Below are 19263 nucleotides of genomic sequence, written 5' to 3' on the forward strand. Positions count from 1 at the left end.
GTAATAAGGACCCGGAAGTTCGCAAGAGCGTAGTTTCCGATAAGAACTGTGAATGTTCGACCTTTTTTAATTATATGATAAAGTTCGCTTTCAGGCTAATCGTTTAATTTTCAAAGGAAATGAGACACTGCTGCACATCCTTGCTTTTCCAGCTGGATATATTTGTCACACAGAAGTTTATCAATGAACTTGCTGTCTATAGCTATACTTTTTTGTTCTGGTTTTTTTTTTTACAACCGTGAAAAAAAGAACGGGGAGGAGGAGGAGGGGGGGAGCAAAGCAGCCAATCAACAAAGGGAGTAAAATTTCCAGTTCAGTTCAAACAAGAGCATAGCTTTACCCCTCCCTTACGAGGAAAAAAAAGGACCAATAGCGACCTAGTTCTCAGCCAAAACACAGCAGCTAACCAATGAACAAGGAACCTGGATGGGTTTACTTCCTCCAATGAAATATAAGCAACGGGGCAGAAGGGGCGGGAGAAAGAAAGAGAAACATCCACCGCCTGGAAGATTCGAATCGAACGTTCAGACACGCAAAGAATACTGCAGCAACCAATCAGCGGGCTAAGAAAGCGTGGAATTGAACGTTGAGGCACCTCCGGCTTCCCCCTCTGCCCACCCCGATTCTCTCTCTCTCTACACGCTCCTCCCCTCGATGCTGTTGTTTGTGGTGGTTTAGCTGCCGAAGAACTACGAGAGGGGAAGGGGAAATATCAACACAGCCTTGTTCCTGCCGACTGAAGCTATATAGAGGCGGGGAGGCGGCTTGGCTCGAACCCGACGAGCGCTAGCTTAAAGCCTCGGAATAGAGAAAGCGCCTGGCATTTCAGGCTAGAAGGGAAGAAGGAGAAAAGAAGCCTTTGTCGATTTTTTTTCCTTCCCCCCCCCAAAAAAAACCACACACACATCCCAGCCGCCGCCGCCGCCACCACCACCACCTTGGGTGCGTTTGGCTCTCCTCCTCCCTTCCGTGTTGTGGTTTCGCTTCTCTCGCCATGTCGGTGAATATGGAGGAACTTCGGCATCAAGTCATGATTAACCAGTTCGTGCTGGCTGCGGGCTGTGCGGCGGATCAAGCGAAGCAGCTCCTGCAAGCTGCACATTGGCAATTTGAGGTGCGTTGCGAGCTTTTCTGGTTCTCCGTCTCTCCCCCTCTCCGCCTTCCTTCGCGGGAGGCGAAAAAGAATCGCCACGACCACCCTCCCCCGCCTTGCTAATGTGGTGACTACCACGGTGGTTTAAGGGATGTTCTATTGCTCCGCGTCCACCCCCAGCCCCCCCCTCCCCTGTGTAAGGCGAGGGAGCCTTTCCCTTGGCACTGGGCATGTAAACAATCCATCAGAGCCATTTTAATAACTACTGTCGCTTTCTACAATGAGTGCCTTCCGGGGCTAGGAATGCGCTAGGCCTTTTTGCGTGTTGACTAATCTGTTGTTGCTGCTGGTCGTGGGAAAAGGGAGGAGGAGAAGCCACGGGTGGACAACATTAATATTCTTGAATTGGACTGGCGGCGAGAGTGCAGAACGCGTGATGATCACACAGCTTACTTGGGGGGAGGGGGGGGCTAATTTGAGCATTCAAATGGAATAAATGGTTTTTAAAGTATTCCTCCATGGATCGTGCAGACATCTCTAACGGAGAGTGGGGCATGCCTTGGTTTGAGTGTGAAGGTTTAGCTTCCCCCCCCCTTCATTTCTTTCCTTGTAGCAAAGGAATATCAAGGAAACTGTTCACCCCCTCCCCCCATTATTTAGGGAAGCAGTGGGGACGTTAGTCTCTGAAATCGGCCTGCTAATAACTGCTGCTTAGTATGTGTGGTCTTTATTTAGCTGGAGAAGAAACCAGATAACTCTGTTGAGATACGGTTAGAAATTCTTGCTTTTAAAGGAGTCTGTTTGTTTACATATGGCCGAATCCTTCCCTGGTCTAGCCACAACGTTTTCAATACCTCCTCTGTTTTGATTTACAAGACGAGGAGGAAAAGATTGGTTTCAGCCAAGCCCTTGGCATCAACAAAGATAAATGTCTTTGTCCATTTCTGCTGGGCATAGCATTATACTTAAAAAGCTATCAGCTTGTCTCTAGCTTCCATGAAGCCAATCCCCACCCCCATGTTGCCTTTTAAAACTACACATATTTGTTGCTCTGCCAATTTTTTTTACGTGTTAGGGATAGAGACTTTCTTATTACATTTTAAAATGTTCCCCAACCAGCTTTGTTCCTACTGTGTTGGACTACAGTTCACTTCATCCCCATTGGGAGGATGGCACCTAGTTGCTATGGTCTATTGGCTTGTGGATTACAAAACCTAGTTGAGGCTGACAATGATTACTTATGGGTATGTTGTCCTCTTGTGCAGTGTTTGTGGTTTGCTTTTTTCCCATCCTTCCCCAAAGGGAGAGGAAAGATTAGCATTGTCCTAGGTCAGTGCTTAAAAAGAAGGGGAGGGAGAGTAATGGGCTGGGCAAGAATGTCCCTGTAAAAATATGTTGCTGTTCTTCCCCTCCACCTTAACTTTTCCCTTGGGGTTGTAGCCCCTTGTTCTAACAATAGGCTTGTGTGCTTTTTTAAATATAGACGGCTTTGAGTGCATTTTTTCAAGAAACCAACATTCCCAACACCCATCACCATCATCAAATGGTAAGTACTTCAAAGTTCTGAGGTTCACATTGTTCCTCACAGTCCTCCCCCCTCCTTTTGTGAACATTGGAAATTTACATTAGGTGAATAGCCTGTGTGTTTTTAATGCCTTGAGCCTTGCTTGTTTCCATGATCAAATCCAAACTATCCTTAGCTTTCCATTCCCTTGGAAAGCAGGTATAAAAGAGAAATAAAAGATCACGCTGAGCAGTGCTTGAGTTGTCAAGCCATGTAAAGGAGGAATGAGGAGGAACTCCGGATATGCAACGTCTGCATAATTTTACACAACCTTTGATACTGGGAGGGAACAAGAGCCTGCAGCCAGCAGTGGTTGTGCATTCAAAGCTGTCAGCTCTACAGACAGCCATATTGCTCTGCAACAAGAGAAACACAGACTGCAAATGTAAACAAGAGCCAAAATGTCTGCCAGGAAACAGGGACTTCTGCTTCTCTCTCCCTCCCTCCCTCCTTCCTCTGTCTTTACCTCATATGGAATTGTTTAACCATTTTTATTCTCCATAATTACTTAAAATCCAGGGAATTTAGAAGCAAGGAGGAAATGCTGGCAAGCTTTTAGGTACACCCCCTCCATTAGTGTGTTTCGTCTAAACTTCAGCAAAACTTTGTGTGACCTTGACTGAGGGCAGGGTTGTTTGGCAAGCAAGAGAAGTTTTTTATTTATTTTTTAGGAAAGTGAACTAGTATTGTGTGCAAGGATAATAGCAAATACAGACTAAGCTACAGCATTTCACTTGTCTATTGTTTAAGCCTATGTATAGCTTTAGAAATGCAAAAACACCCCAAACCCCTCCCATAAAATTCTAATGTTGCTTATTTGGTTTTGGCTATGTAGATTTTCCTATCTACATAGCAATGTAATTATATTTTCAATATTTACTAATACATGCTTTTAATTGTAGATTTCCGTTAGATATCATATTTTGACTAGATAATACTAAAAGTCTTAAATTTATTCTGATAATGTGTTGATAAGACTATTGCTCCCTTAGAAGTACTTGTTAACAAAGTATAACTTACGTGAGGAAGTTACATATTGTAAACTTGTAAGAAAATATAAATTACATCTAAATGACTACTGGTTGCATCAGTGTGCTATATTGTAAAAATGTCTAAATAGCCTGTTTTTACAAGTCTTTTGAAAGAATAATTCTATACTGAAAACCAGCTTTACTGCATTTCATGTAAAATAATTTTCTGCATTTTTTTTTGAAGCCGACAAGGACTGCTATTGTCAGATTTCAGTGTTCTGCAACTGATGTTTTATCAAAATGTCTTGCACTATTTTCAAATGCTTTTATGGGGGAAGATACAGGGCATGAGAATTGTAGTTTAGATATAGCAAGAGAGGAAGAGTTTTATTAAAAACCAATAATTTGGATTTAAAAAAGGGTTCTATATAATGCAGAAGCTGCAACATTCATTTGATCTCTGAACCTGGATGGTTTTTAATTTTGAAAAATCCAACCTTTTTTTTTAGAAGCCTTATCCAAATTTTGAAGGGAAGAGAGAACTTGCCTCATCCATTATATGAAATAGTTTAAGGGCTATAAATAGGCTGCCGAGTTCTGGTTTAATTCATGTCATCTTTTCAACCCAGATATGGAGGCAAATGCATTCAATGTGTAATTTTTAAATACACATATAAGAATGCATGGGAAGTTCATGTATTTTCTTCCGCTAATGTAACAGAATATACATGATAGAAACTTGGAACATAATATGTTCACCAGTTTGCTTAGATAACCTGGAATATCATTATTTGGTTTTCTCTCTGGTTTTTAGAGAGTCGGCATAACCTGCTTTATGTTATTCTTCAGAATCATAGAAAGCTGCCTCACAATATAATTGACACTGGGTCTTTGGGTAGACAACAGTCTTTATGATTATCTGCTCTCCCTCCTTTCAAGTTGGAGAACACTACAGTATGAAAAGTGTGCGCTTTGCCATTTTGAAGAGCAAACGTTACAAAGAATGTGAAACTTTGCATTTGGCTTAGAAAAATATTACAGTTCTGCCTTCTAAAACAGCCTTTCCAGACAGTAGAATACGGATTCAGAATATTTGAATTTGTTTATATACTTTGATGGTTCTATTTATATTTACTGGGAGGAGGGGGTGAAATTGCAGGTTCGTGTGTATTTTCTCGCTGCTTCTGCCCGTGAAGTTTTCTACAAAACTGATTGTATGATGCTGGCATTAAAATTTCAAGCTGTGCAATAAGAAACTAGTTTAAGGGATAAATGGTCTGTATGAGATTGCCAAGTGGTGAAAAATGATTCATAACTGCCCTGGAAGCTAAAACAAGCAGCCAGTGAGCTAATTTAAGCATGCTCTTTTAAACCTAAATGTGAAAGTAGATCTCAGGTTTGCTATTGAGCTTGAAACATGGGTCAACATGCTGCACCAGTTTCCTGTGTGACTTGCAAGGAATCCTACCCCCTTCCCCAGTAAAAGGCTCATTGTCCTCAGAACCGGTTGACTTCTATGATTCCTAATGATCTGAAGGTCACCTTTGGTTCTGTGCCTAGGTTCTTGCTGAAAATGGACATTCTTACAAAAGTTGTAATGAAAGCAGTTCCAGCCCAAATTCTAAGACTTTTCCAGTGTTGGAAGCAGCCAAAGTGAATAAGGTGTCTCCTTGGCTGGAGTGTTTTCTTCGGAATGCTATTATGTGAATGCTTTGGATCACAGACTGTCCATTACCCCACGTTTGTTCCTTCCTGCATATCTTCTCCTTGCTGTTCCTGCCATACTTGTCCATTTTTGTTTCAAAACCCTTATTTGGCCAGCAGTTGGAGTGCTTGCAGTCACAGAACTTCTACACCTAGAGGTCTTTGGTTATGAAGCCTTGCAAGAAAAGAATCTTGGTGAAGACGGACCAGTGAGGCAGCAGTTGGTAGGAAGGGGACAGCAACCTGGCCGTAGGGCTGGGTGCCTTTGAAAAGCTTGTTTTGCTTCCTGGGGGTAGAGCTGATTTTGAAGCAGTCTGCTTTGTTTCCCAAGGGGCTGCATTTTTTTTTTTTTTGCATTTTGCATTTCTGAACAGGTATTGCTAGTATGGAGATGAGCCGATGATGCCCTTTTGCATCCAATTGCTGGATAGAATTTCAGTGAATGCTGGAGGTCTCTGTTAATAATATCCCAACCCCAAATCAGCTTAGAATATTCAGGAGCCTTTCTTCTTATGCAGCCCCTTGCGCAACTTCAACAAAGTAGGATTTCAGACTTGGTTCAAAGGTGTTTTAAATGCTTAGCACACAGCAGGGGAATCTAGTTTGGTTGAGCCCGTTTAATCGATTTTATATCCAGTTCTTAGTGCGGGGTATCCTTCTGTGCATATTGCTAACAAATCCATTTCTGGCCTCTTTTTTTTTTATTCCCCCAAAGGAGGTTACTACTATTAATTGACTTACCTGCCACTTAAAATACATGTACCCCCTACACACACAGAGAGAGACCACAAGAAAAGCCAAAACTGAGCAAATATGCAACAGGCAGGAAAAAATCCATCTTCCCATCTGGCAATTTTAAAATCTCTTGTTTCTTTCCTTTGTGTGCATCATGTGCTTTGCCAGGCCATCCCGTGTATTCATAAATCTGCATGTTAGATGCAGATTTCAGCCAAACAGAACCACATGTGAAATGTAATGAGACAGCAGGGCCCATTCTTGCTTGCTCTGGAATGTTTCTCCCAACTGCTGAGCATTAAAAGAGTTTACAGTTTCTGCATTTGCCAGGGACGGTTTAACAGAGATTGCAAACAAAGGATATCCTGTCTCCTCGGCAAGGCTATCTTCTCAAGCCCTCCCCCTATCTTTTTATAACCAGTTACACATTAATCAGGAAACTAATGTTCAAGTTATGATTTGCCTATTGACTGTTCCCTTTTGCCAAGCATTATTCACCTACATTTCTCAGTTGCTTCTCAGACTAACATGGTGTACCTAACTTTGAATTCCACTTTTGCTGCACAATGTAGTCCATTCCCCAGTGTGAACTAGGAAATTCTGTTTGTGAACAGAATAGATTTAAGAAAGTTGAACAGAAAAGAAACTTTACAAAATGTTTTATTTGGAAAATGGAAAATTATAGGTATTTTTGCCAGTAGAAAGGAATAACAGGAATTGTAGTGAAAAATCTGGGGTTGCCATGATAGAGAAAAACTGATCATTATACACAGCTGGTGAAAATCTTGTAAAAATGCTGTAGAGCAGGTGTGTCAAACTCAATTTCATTGAGGGCCGCATCAGCATTGCAGTTGCCCTCAGGGGGCCGGGTGGGTATGGCCAGGGTGGGCGTGGCCTACTGGGTGGGCGTGGCCAGCTCTACATCGTTTGCATTAAGGGTGCCTATGGGGGCCTGGGCAGGAGTGGGACAGATCTGAGGGTCTCTGGCAGAAGGAGATGGGACCGGGGCAAATGCCAAGGCAGTGGGGGCCATTCCCTCACTGTTTCCAGGATGGCTTCACGGGCCACATGAAACCACTTCGTGGGCCAGATCCGGCCCCCGGGCCTTGTGTTTGACATGTCTGCTCTAGAGTCTCAGGTGAACAGTGTGCAGAAATGATCGATTAGGGCCGAGCTCCCATCCTTGCTCAGTTATGGAACTCATTCAGAATCGTGTTAATTGTATCTCAACCAACCCCTCACATTCTTCTGATAGGGAAAATGGAGTGTGTAATGGATGCCCACCAAACATTAATAAAAAGAGTGAGGATTTTTTAAGCATTTTTTTTGTGGAGGTAGGGGGGCATATGGCCTTAAAGTATATGCATGGCTCATGGCCTTGGGGTCCTGATGCATGAGAAATCAACTTTGGAACTACAGTCAGTTGAAACACAGCGGTTCTAACACAGCCTTCCTTAAAAAAGATGCTCTTGTCATATCTTATATTGCAGCTCCCATCTTCCCCTATCCATATGGGAGCTGACTAAAGGCTATGGGTGTTGTTATCTATACATCAGGACAGCAGCAAGTCAGGGAAAACTGCTCTGACACAACCAAGGGATACAACTAGATTGCTAACTATACAACCACAGAATTTCTGTCTCCTTTCAGGCAAACAAATCTTTTGTCCTGGCCCCTTTGTTTCTGTCTTAAGCATATTAGGCTGATAGAGAATAATGTAGGAGGGAAACACTCCAAACATTTTATTTCATTCTGTACTTTAGAGTAATACAGATGAGGAACACATCCTGGGTTGCTCTGTATTTTAATTTCTAAATCTGCTGAAGCTGCAAATCAGTTAACCTCAGCCCCACTTTTTCTTTTGGATGCTACACATCCCACATCATTATATAGTGATGACATTCTTAATATGCATGACCCTCTATATTTAATATATTTATTCACTTCTTTTCATAGATACAGCAAACAGTTAAGCTTGTATCATTTCATCTAGGAAAACATTTCATGCTCAATCCAGAGAAGTCTCACACATATTTCTTTCTTGGAAACAACTTTCTAGTATTAATGGTTGACTGTAGGCTTGCCTAGGATTGTCAGTGACCTAAAAATTGCTAAAGGCTTTAGTGGTGAATGTGATACTAAAATAATACAAATTGGCACATTTAATAGAGTTTATACAGATTACAAAATTTATTCTTTTCTTAGCTAGAATTTAATGGTGAGTAAATGTTCTTTTGGCCTCTTCTAAGTTTACTTTTACTGTTTTGATACTGCAATGGAGACTCACATTCCTCCATCAGAAGAATATAGACCATAGGTTAGTTGTTTTAGTGTCATAACCTCCAACTACCCAGTAATTGCATATGTAAAATCCTTTGAAGATCAGTTACCCCAGGCTGGAGTCAAATACTGGTTTCTCTGGAAAATTCACTCCACTTGACCAGTCATCCAGGCTCAATAACTTCTACTTTATGCCACTATGACCACTCTCTATGGGGCTTCCTTTGAAAAAACTTCAGTAGGTTCAGAATAAAATGGATAGAGTCTTAGCTGGTGAAGGCCAAAACAGATTTAAAGTAGTTCTAGTCTCCTTTTGCTTTTGCAGGCTTAAATAATCAACACACACACACATACGCACACAGGTTGACCTATAAAACTGATGCCAAACCATATAGGGCATCTCAAGGGCTGTCATCTGGAAATTATATTCTCAGCTGGCTAAGTTCAGGAGGGATATCTGAGATTTAAGACACCTTTTGCTCCCTGGCCTTACAATGTCTTCAGATCCATGTGCCTGATGTCAGTTGATACGTCCTTTAAGATTCAGAGGAAATCTTTTTTTACTCAGGAGATTTAGTATATTTAGCTGTTAGCTATCTTAAGTCCCAATTGGGGAAAACAGGTTGCAAATATCTCTCTTGCTCTTTGTCACACATACACACTAACACCAACCTAAAATTGTATTTGTACCCTTTGTTTAACTGTTTACTGTTTTATTTTTCCATTTATCTGTTCTATATTCTTTTCAATATTTTTACAAACCGGCAAAGAAACCTTGCTGGGAATGATTTTACGAACAAGCAAAATAGAAATACATTTTAAATACATAAATATAGGGAGAAGTTTATAGAAGTAAGGAGATTCTGTAGATTTGTCCCTTGAATTTGTTTGGCATCTGAATGTGAATGGACAGAACAAATATTTGCAGATGGAGGATCTCTACTACAGAGCTTTTATACTATGGCGGTATTGAAAATATGGCATAGAAATTAAAGCTCAGCTGTTTTCCTTCGCTCTTTGCACTCAGGATGGTCACCTCATACTTGATTTATGAGTATAATTAACTTACATTTGGATATAGCAAAAAAAAGAGTTTTGGGGTGGAGGTTGTGCATCACACTATTTTAAAGCTAAGGTTTGGGTTAATGTTTTGATTCCTTATTGGTGTGACCATTTTCCCTCCCAAAGAACAAACTTCAAATAGTTGGGGCTGAGCAGACTTTCAGGTGTTATGTGTGTCCTACAGGCGTCGTGTTGGCCAAATCAAGAAGTAAGTCTGTTTCTCGTTGCTTAGTCCTTTTAGGATTGGCGTATCAAATATTTCTAGCAGAATCAGCACAAGTGCCTAAGTTTCCATCTGATTACACTCTCCCTTTCTTGTCTCACCCTTTTATTGCTCCTCCCTCGCTCTCTGTAATGTTGAAATGTCGATGGTAATCTCTTTGGGGCAGGACCATTTGTGTGTTTACTTATGATGTTCTGCAAAGCAGCGTGTACATTATTGGTGCTGTATAAATAGCAAGTACAGTCAAGCTTTTCCATGATACTCTGTGTCAGCATATGCATTATGGTATTACTATTGCTAACCTAATTAAAGATTGTAGTCTCTTGCCCCCCCCCCACTCCAGACTCTTTCCCCTGAGGGATTATTTTAAAATATCAAGGATATTTAATATGTTTGCGGTAAGAAGATGGGTGTAGTATAGCCAGAGATGATATTGACAAATGATGTCAGGAAGTTACTTTGGGTTAGCTCATAACTAGAATGAGTTTTGGAAAAAAATAAAAGAGCAAAGCGGTAGAAACAAAAAGGAGGGGTTGATAGCATCCCCTGCTAAACGTCATTGTCTTGCAATCAAAGGAGAAAAGAAACAGCAGGAAGGAGACATCTGTGTTTTTTGCATCAGTTAGGAAAACTGTCCTGCTCTTTTTTTAGTGATAAATATAGAAGTGAACGTGGGGATTCTGTTCCATGGATGAGCATATTGGTGCTGACCTACATTATGGGTGGCCTGCAGTTACATAGACTTACAACCTTTTGTTTAATGACAGTTCAGTTACAAGAGCACTGAAAAACGTGACTTAAAACCCTTTTTTAAAAAAATATTTAGATAATTGTAGCATCCCCATGGTCACATGATCAAAATTTGGACACTTGGCAACTGGCATGTATTGTTGACAGTTGGAGTGTCGCAGTGTCATGTGATCCCCTTTTGCAACCTTCTGACAGGCTACGTCAAAGGGGAAGCCAGATTCACTTAACAACCAATAACTGTAGTGATTTACTGAAAAACTGTAGTAAAAAAGGTTGTAAAATGGGGCAAACCTCACTTAACTGTCTTGCTTAGCAAGGGAAATTTTGGGCTCAATTGTGGACATAAATCGAGGACTACCTGTATAACAATTTGGTAATGACTTGTTTAGGAAAGGAAACTGAGGGGGGTGGGAAAGTATTTTGGCCATTCTCCCATCTCTCTCAAAAGAGATGAGAAGACTGAGACATTTTTATATTCTAGTTGCACCATCTCAGGTGGGAAAAAGTAAATAGGCCAGCTGCAGAAGGATTTTAATCCTTACTCCACAGTAGGGAAAAAATACAGGTATTTTGCAGGGCCTTTTCTACTACTAGGGAGCCAATTGCAAGGGGTTGGGAACTCTAGACATAGAGTGAGGGATTAATCATTTCCTCTGTTTCTGATGCTTTGACTCAGCTCAGCACAAGGAGGAAAATGGGCATAAAAGAAGGCCATGGCTACTTCTCAAGTTAACATCTGAAGATTAGTTAAAGGTAGCTGAAGAAGCCAAGAAGTTTGGTAGAGATTTGAAAACAGAAGGAGGGCAAAGAAGAATGACCGGCATTTTACCAAGAAAGTAACATCTAGGCAAACTGGAATTGATTAGATCAGAGACTCTCAATACATTTTGGGTTCAGGATCCCTTTACATTCCTAAAAATTATTGAGGACCCCAGAGAACTTTGGTTTATGTGGGTTGTATCTATTAATATTTATTCTATCAGAAAATAAAACTCAGAAAATATTTATTTGGCTTTGTGGACTCCCTTAAAAGGTCTTGGGGACCCCCAGGGCTCCCCAGAACACATTTTGAGAATCATTAGTTTGGATGAATCTCAGCTCACTCTTGAGTTTTGCTTTTCTCACACTGAGCCGAACTGAGAATGTTGGCTGCTAAGAATAATAAAAAGTGCCATTTTAGACACATCCAGATTAAAAGAAAGAGAAAAGCACCATCAATTCAGTTGCAAAGATGGCAAAATGCTAACATGAGACAAAAACAAAAGGCCCAGCCAGTTTTCTTTCTTTTCAGACTTTAGGATACACAATAATGGATTGAAGTTACAAGAAGACAGATTCTGTTTGGGGTGGGGGGGTGAGGGGGGAAAATCCAATAGTGAAGGCAATTGCTATGAGAAGTAGTAGGGCCCCTTTTACTGAAGATTTTCAGGTTGAGATTAGGCAAGTATCAATCTGAGATGTTTTAATCCGGTTAAATCTGCACTGAGTAAGGCATTGGAAAGGGCCAGTTAGGCCAACAAGTTCCACTCTATCTAAGACTTCTTATTTTGGATTTGAAAAATAGGAAATTCAGAATGTGTGGAGGCCACATTCATCTCCTTATAGATAGATAAGCTGTTGATTTCTGGGAATGCAGTTTGGAGCCACAAACCCTTGGCCTTTTTATAAGTAGATAGTTAATTGATTAGTCTTACAACCATATCAAAAGAAAAATAAAATTACAGGATCTGATTCCAGGGTGTAAAATAGATAAAAGGAAATGCAGTGGTAAATACAAAGAATCAACATTCAGAAAAATACATTACCTTTACAGGATACTCCAATCTGTTTGATATAAGGGGTTCTTAGCTCAACCGCTTTAACTATAAACTTAGTGGTTCTGCTTAGCTATATACATTAGAGTCCAGGAGGAAATAGGACAATCTGTGATTCAGTTCCCAATGGGCTGTTCTTTCAAGCAGGGATGTTAAATATCTAAGCCTAAAAGGGGCATATAGGTGACAATCAAACAAAACATGACAGATACCTTTGAAGGCTTGGGATATCTTTTTTAATAGGTCATTTTATAGGAATCAAGCATATGTTGGTGCAAGAGAAGAAGTCTGCTATCCCACCAACCGATCCTGCTTTGATTTCAGTAGATTGATCATGGGGCTATACAAACTGCATTTGGTAGGATGCAAGGGATCGGAGCTTGATTGCCTTGCATAATTCACAGTAGGTAGAGCAGGAATGATATAAACGGATTTGACAAAGGCAAATGCTTTATTTACCAAATAAATTTCTCTGAGAAATAAGTCAACAGAATGCCTTTAATCATACTTCCTGTATGCTTTGAATGATCACTGTCCAGCACAACCGCTTATTTGCTTTATTATACCAACCTGCAAATTGTGTTAAAAAAGCAATAGCATATTGAAGTTGCTGAAGAGGCTCATGGACTGTGGCCAGAGACCATTAGATTGATAAATAGGAAGTGGTGCAAGCTAGAATGAATAATTTAATTTATACGTTAGAGATGGTGTTGAAATCTCTTCAGCCACGCTTGAATCTTTTCCTTTGAGTGCTGTTCAGATAAATGCTCTGCACTCTGCAGTTTCATGTTATAAAGGTCGTATCCTGCAGCTCAACAAGACCAAATGCACAGTTAAAACCTGGAAGCCAGTGAGGAGCTCTGTGATCATTAATGAGGGGGGAAAAAGACTCTCCTTCCATGGATGACAACATCCAAAGCCAAAAGAACAATATCAGGAAAACCCTTTGCATAGGCCAGATGTCACTGAAAATGTCTTTCTGGATAAAGCCAGCAAGTGGACAAACCAATCCATAATAATCTTGGAATTAGTGTTGGCTTGGACCTCAAACTGTGTAGTGTTTGCTTTCTGTTGAACTGCAACAATTCTCATTCCAACATTTGCAAACCTCTGTGGTTCAGAATGACATTGTGTTTTGCAAAACATTTCCTGAATGTTAGGGACAATGGGAACTTGGTGTGAAAAGAACAAATTCCTTCTATGTAGAAGTTCAGTTTGCCCCTTTGAACAACTGAGCTTTGCAGAGTAAAAAGATCTTTTATGGCAAATACATAAAAGTATATAGTGCACCTATATAAGGAAGGTTGTGATTTGATTGCAGTTTTGTGGGACATAGCTGCCAGATGCTTATAGATCAGAAACTTCAAACATTCAGAAATTCATTGGGTGAAAGGGCCATACTAGGCAGAAAGCAAGCTCATCTGCTAATTTATGTAGGAATCCTCAATTTTCTGAACTTTTAAATTTTACCCTGCAGTTATAGTGTATTCTGGAATTGGTTTAGTTTGGTTATACAGCCATGGTGGCGCAGTGGTTAGAATGCAGTACTGCAGGCTACTTCTGCTGATTGCTGGCTGCCAGCAGTTTGGCAGTTCGATTCTCACCCCCTCAAGGTTAACTCAACCTTCCCTCCTTCTGAGGGGGCAATATGCTGACTCTGTAAACTGTTTAGAGAGTGCTGTAAAGCTGTATATTATTGTTACTATGGTATTGGTCTCTTTCCCCCCCCATTTTGCTGGGTGGCTCATCTGCATGTTTACATCTTCCTTAAACAACTGTAATTAGTCATTTTTTGGTTTGTTCTAAATAGCTGTCCTTTTTAATTCATCAAGGTATTTTATTTTACAATACATTATGCAGAGTTGCTTCAGGTTCATATGGTTGTTTTCTCACGTAGATAGCGCTAGCACAATGTGGACTTACGAAAAGTCAGTTGAGTAACTTGATCATTCTGGCACACATAAATGCTTTCACACAAGAAATGCTAATTAATATTTCCTTGGTTATTGATGCTCTTGGGAGTTTTGCAGTTTTCAGGGCAAGTTCCAGAAATAAAGGTAACTGTCTGTGAAGTTTGTGGGTGTCTGTGTGCATAGATACAAATGGATATGTGTCTGTGTGAGAGAGATAAATACATACATAGCAAGCTCAAGGCTATTTTTCCCTATTTGGACTACTTTACGTGTTTCAGTTGCCTGGTGTTAAAGAAGACTTTGCCCTCCTTGGGCAATTAAGCTTATTTATGCAAGAGAGGCCAAGCCTAGTTTTTCTGCCTATTTAGACATAGTTCTGCCTTTGGTACTTTGAACTCTTGGCCACGATGGCTGGACACTACAGGAACTGCAACTCAATATATTTGGAAAAGGTTGGGGAATAGAGCAACTTTTGTTAAACATTTCTCTTCTTTGTAGCAAGAAAAAAAATCCTAAAGAGATCTATGGTTGACTAGCCATCCCATAAATGTTAGTGTTGATGCCTTTTTTGGTGCCACGGAACTCATTCCATTGAATTGTTTTTGTTGATGTTTGAATAGGGCAAACAGGAAGGTTGAGTCACATATGTGGAGCATTACGCAATCACTTCTGCTTGGTTGAAACCTCTTTGTTGTGACAGGGTCCATTTTTCCTACTACTTCCAGGCTGGCCAAGTAGATGGAAAGGATGGGGGTGGTGCAGTTGGGGCAGGCAATCTGTCCTTTTCATTTTAATTACTTTCACAAGCCAGAATGCCAGATTTATTCCATACAAATGAAGTGAATTGCCTGGATGGCATGTGAGATGCCTTTGCTCATCAAGTGCTACCTGTAAGGGCTTGCTGACGCTTTTTAATCATACGTTTTAATCCTCTATTTTAATATAAAATTAAAACGATTGAGGAGCAGGGTTTGGACCAATATTTCTCTCTCCTCCAATCTTTTGTTAATGTTTTTCTTCCATTGTAATCCAAGGCAATACACGTAGTTCTTCCTCCTCCTGTTTTTCCCCACAACTCAGTGAGGTAGTTTAGCTTGAAAGACCATGGTTGGCCCACAGTCATCTGGTGAGCTTTTATTTTTGAATCTAGCTCTCCTTGGTTCCATATCAGCTTAATTCTATATCTCTCTGGTATTTCTATATTTCTTTCTTTTTTTTACATAGAGAATAATTCATATTTTTTTTCCTCCTAAACCTGGCCTCACCATTTCCCCACCTCCCACTGGAAAAAGGAGGTGTAATGTCACCAATTTTATTTTATTTTTAAACACATCGTCCTAGCACCGGTCTTGAAATTGAGAACTACAGTAGAAAAAGTGTTTTTGTGTTTGAGAAGTTATAATTAGAATGAAATGTTCATAGCTTACCAGGAAGTAAAGAAGCTTGTTGAGGGAAAGACTTCTGCAGCCTTTTGTTTAGGCCTCTCCAGAGGATTTGTGATGATGCAAGCTGCTGGCTGAATTTGTTTGTACATGGGAAGGAAAAGCAGTCTGATGCTTGCTAATATGATTAGTCTACATATCACAGAGCTGGTGTTATTTTTTGTTTTGCAATATCAAGTTGTTACATTACCTTCTGGCTCAGATCTAGTCATATATCCCTTTCCTCCACTTGGCTTGCCATGAGCAAATCACAGTTTATAAGGCTGACTTACCAGAACCATGGTTTAAGCTTGCAAGAGCCCTTCAGATGAAAGGCTACTATAAAATAATATGTTTGTAGATAAGATAATTTTATATAGCCCATATAATTTAAACATCCTTCAATCTTTCAGATAAGTTGAGTATCCATAATGCCATGTTGTCAAGGGCTTGTGGGATTTGAAGTCCATCACATCTCTGGAGAGCCTTAGGCAAGGGAAGTCTGTTTTAGCTTATTCCAGATATGCAACAGATTATTTTACTTTAGCCCATCATCTATGCCCCAACTTCAACCCACATGCATTTACCTGAAGGGACATAGCTGGGAAAGAGAGAGAGAGAGATCATGGATTTGACTGGTTGCAAGAAGCTTCTTTTGTTTCTAGAGTTAAAACACAGCTGCACTTTTTGTATTTTGTTTGCACACCTCTTTATAGACCCCACCCATATGTATATATTTATGTCGATGTATATACCCAAACAGAGGCGCTGTATAATGTAAAACACTTCCTCTTTGATGATGGATTGCTCCAAGCCCAGTTATATGTGAGATTGGTGGGAAGGGGGGCACTGGGGAGGGAAAGGGGGAAAGAGTAGTGAGAGATTGGTTGGAACTCATCCAGTACAGCAAGATGGAGAAAAGCCAGCAATGGCTTGTTTTGTAACTGTTTTGTTGTGGTAACGTTGCTGCTCTGTCGCTATGCTGCTGTTAACGTGGCTTGAGGGGGGGGACTCAACTGTATGCATGCAACTGTACTTTGAGTTTGATGTTAGTTTTTTTTTTTAAAAAAAAATACTATTCTATTATTGCTGGTTGGTGGGAAATGGCAACACGAGCCCCAGAGTCTTCCTTTTGTGAAGTAAGGCTAAAATGTTTGCATTAAGAGGATGTTTGCCCAGAATTTAAGCTGGCAAATTGGTACCGTAAAGAATAACAAAACATCAAAGAACTAATGGCTATGCACCTTTAAAACATCACTGAAGAAATGGGATTAAACATGGCTAGAAAGCAAGTGGAAGGAGTTGGCCCGCTTTGGCCGATTTGAAAAAGCTGAGCAGGATTAAGCCTGGGGGGGCACCCAGTGGAAAGGTCTCTGTGAAACCTGAAGGCTACAAGTTAAGATGAGGAGTAAAACAACAACGACAAGCAAATAGAGGAAGACAGTGGCAAAGCACTTCCATATTGCTGCTGGGAAAACAACATGGGCCTGCCCCTAAAGTCACAAGACTGTCAAGCAATGCCCTTTGTCCCATCTTTTCAGTCACCTAGAGGTCTTCCTTATGTTTGACCTTGAAAGATCACATTGTGAGTTTAGCTTGGCAAAGGGTTGGATACCAATCCAGAATATGGAGGAAGGGTAGAGGAGAACCTAATCAGGATAAACTGCAAAGGTCTGCAGCCTTTGTGATTCCTGAAAGACTTGTCCAAAATACAGCCCCTGCCTGTAACCCCAGTGTGTGAGGGGACCTGCCTCCTGACTGTATTAGAGGTTGTGGGCTATGTTACTGCCTTGGCTGCTGCGTATTTTATTTTTTATTTTTTTGCATTTGTTGTAATTGTTTTGATAGCTTGCCATTCAGAATCACATGTTGAGATGAATGACTACATCACTTGATTTATCACACACACACACAATTATAGCATAGCATATGTGTATGTGTGACACACACGTACACAAACACCATGGTTACTGTAGTTGCATTTTCTCTTCACTTTTAGAAACTGTCCCCCCCACCCCCCCACCCTTATAAATAAATACATACAGACACACATAAACACCCAAAAGTTACTGAAAATATACTTTGGGGGCCTGCTTGAAAAGGATTTTCTTTTAAAGTTGCCAGTGTGGAATGAAAAACAGATCCAGGTTAAATGTACTTGGCAGCCAGAGTATATGTTTTACACATTCAGCTGCTTGAGATTAGATACTGGTGTTTAATCTCTAATGAAGTCACATTGGGGGAGGAATAGTGTGGTCTTTGTTTTAAAAGAACATTTTGAAATACAATGTTTCCTTAATTCTTTGAAATCGGGTTTATTTGTAGTGTGATTTGTCTACTTTCATATGGTAACTATAAAAGCAGAGATATTAATATCAATATGCTGTGAGGCAAAAGAATAAAGGTGCTAAGAGGGTGGATTTGATTTAAATCACAATTTAGATCATTTAAATCCCTAGTAAAAAGGCTTGATTTAAACCAATTCGACTTAAATCATAATTTTTAAAGAGCAATTGTCATCTCTGTCCCACAGCGGCTCCTCCTCTGACCCGCTGTTGACTCACCAACAGTCCCATTCACTTTAATGGGACGGCTGGTGATGCGCAGTGACAACAACAAGGTGAGGGACGTGGTGGACATCAGGTGAGTGGATGCCCGCTAACAGGCGCTGCCATGATGGGTCTGAAATGACAGGTACTCTTTAAATGTTAGGACTCATTCTTGCTGGCAGTTAGATTCTTTAATATTATTTGCAAACAAAATGAAGGTTTCCTATTTAGAATAATAAGCTGTCAGGTTAGTAAAATAGTGATATCAGAACTGTTTTTTAGGTTGATGGGCTAATCACACATAGTTGGAGAACTACTCAAATTCTTTTATTTAATTAAAACATTTAAAGCCTGGTACAGATGTCATACAGTTTTTAGTGTACATAGATTTGCGAAACAGTGGAATAAAGGAATATTCCTGAATTTTGTTTTATGCTTTTATCTCATGGTTACCGTGAAATTGTGTGAATGCATCAATGCAGTCTCAGCTTGCAGAGCTTGGATTCATTGAATGAGTTTACCAAAAATGTAAATATTGCAGAACATGCAACATCATACTATATAACTAAGCTCCATTTCATGCTGAATAAACTAAATTATTAATGTATCTTAAATAGAAAACTATATTTAGATAGATTTTTACTCTGAAAGCATTTTATTAAAGTAAATTTGGTTGAAATGAAAAAATCCAATTTAAATTTTTTTAAAAATCCATTTATTTATTTTTTTAAAAATCATCAATTATTATCCACCCTGGGTGCTAAGATTTTATTTAATTTTAAACAAATGTTAAGGTTGCAATTAAGCTTCATCAAACAGGGTATTAGATCAATATTCTTTTTTCTACAGTACTCGTGTCATTATTCTCAATAATGTACAATTATTTTGTAATGTTAACATGGCAGGGGGACATGGTTAGATACAGAATGGAATCACATCCTGTGGCCTGATGTAAAAAGAACCCAAACATCTCCTTTAATGAGCCTGTACTTATAATGACAGGAACAGTGGAGAAAAACAGCTTGGATGGATGGACAACTGGTTATGAGACAGAGGGCGGGGGGAGAGAGATTGAGATTGATTTGATGAATAAAAAATGAATCTGTGTGGTCTGGATCAAAATGATAGGTTTGGGTATACAACTTTGAAAGAGTTAGAAAGAGAATGTACAGTGTATAAGGACT

General features: G+C 40.0%; 1 protein-coding gene across 8 annotated transcripts in view; it reads left to right on the top strand.

Moving 5' to 3' along the window:
- Positions 1-658: 658 nt before the first annotated feature.
- Positions 659-19263, top strand: part of UBALD2 (UBA like domain containing 2) — a 51349-nt gene continuing 32744 nt past the window's right edge. For 6 of the 8 annotated variants that reach the window (XR_014025578.1, XR_014025579.1, XR_014025580.1 and 3 more), the window contains exons 1-2: positions 659-1114; positions 2577-2639. Coding sequence is in view for 5 of the 8 variants with exons in the window: in XM_081320962.1 (XP_081177088.1) it covers positions 995-1114; positions 2577-2639 (183 nt within the window). In the remaining 3 variants the exon portion in view is untranslated. Of the gene's footprint in view, positions 1115-2250; positions 2338-2576; positions 2640-19263 lie in introns of those variants that run through there. The other 2 variants (XM_081320959.1, XM_081320961.1) reach the window with 1 other exon arrangement.

The sequence above is a fragment of the Vipera berus genome (genome assembly GCF_964194415.1).
Source record: "Vipera berus genome assembly, chromosome: 2".
Lineage (NCBI taxonomy): Eukaryota > Metazoa > Chordata > Lepidosauria > Squamata > Viperidae > Vipera > Vipera berus.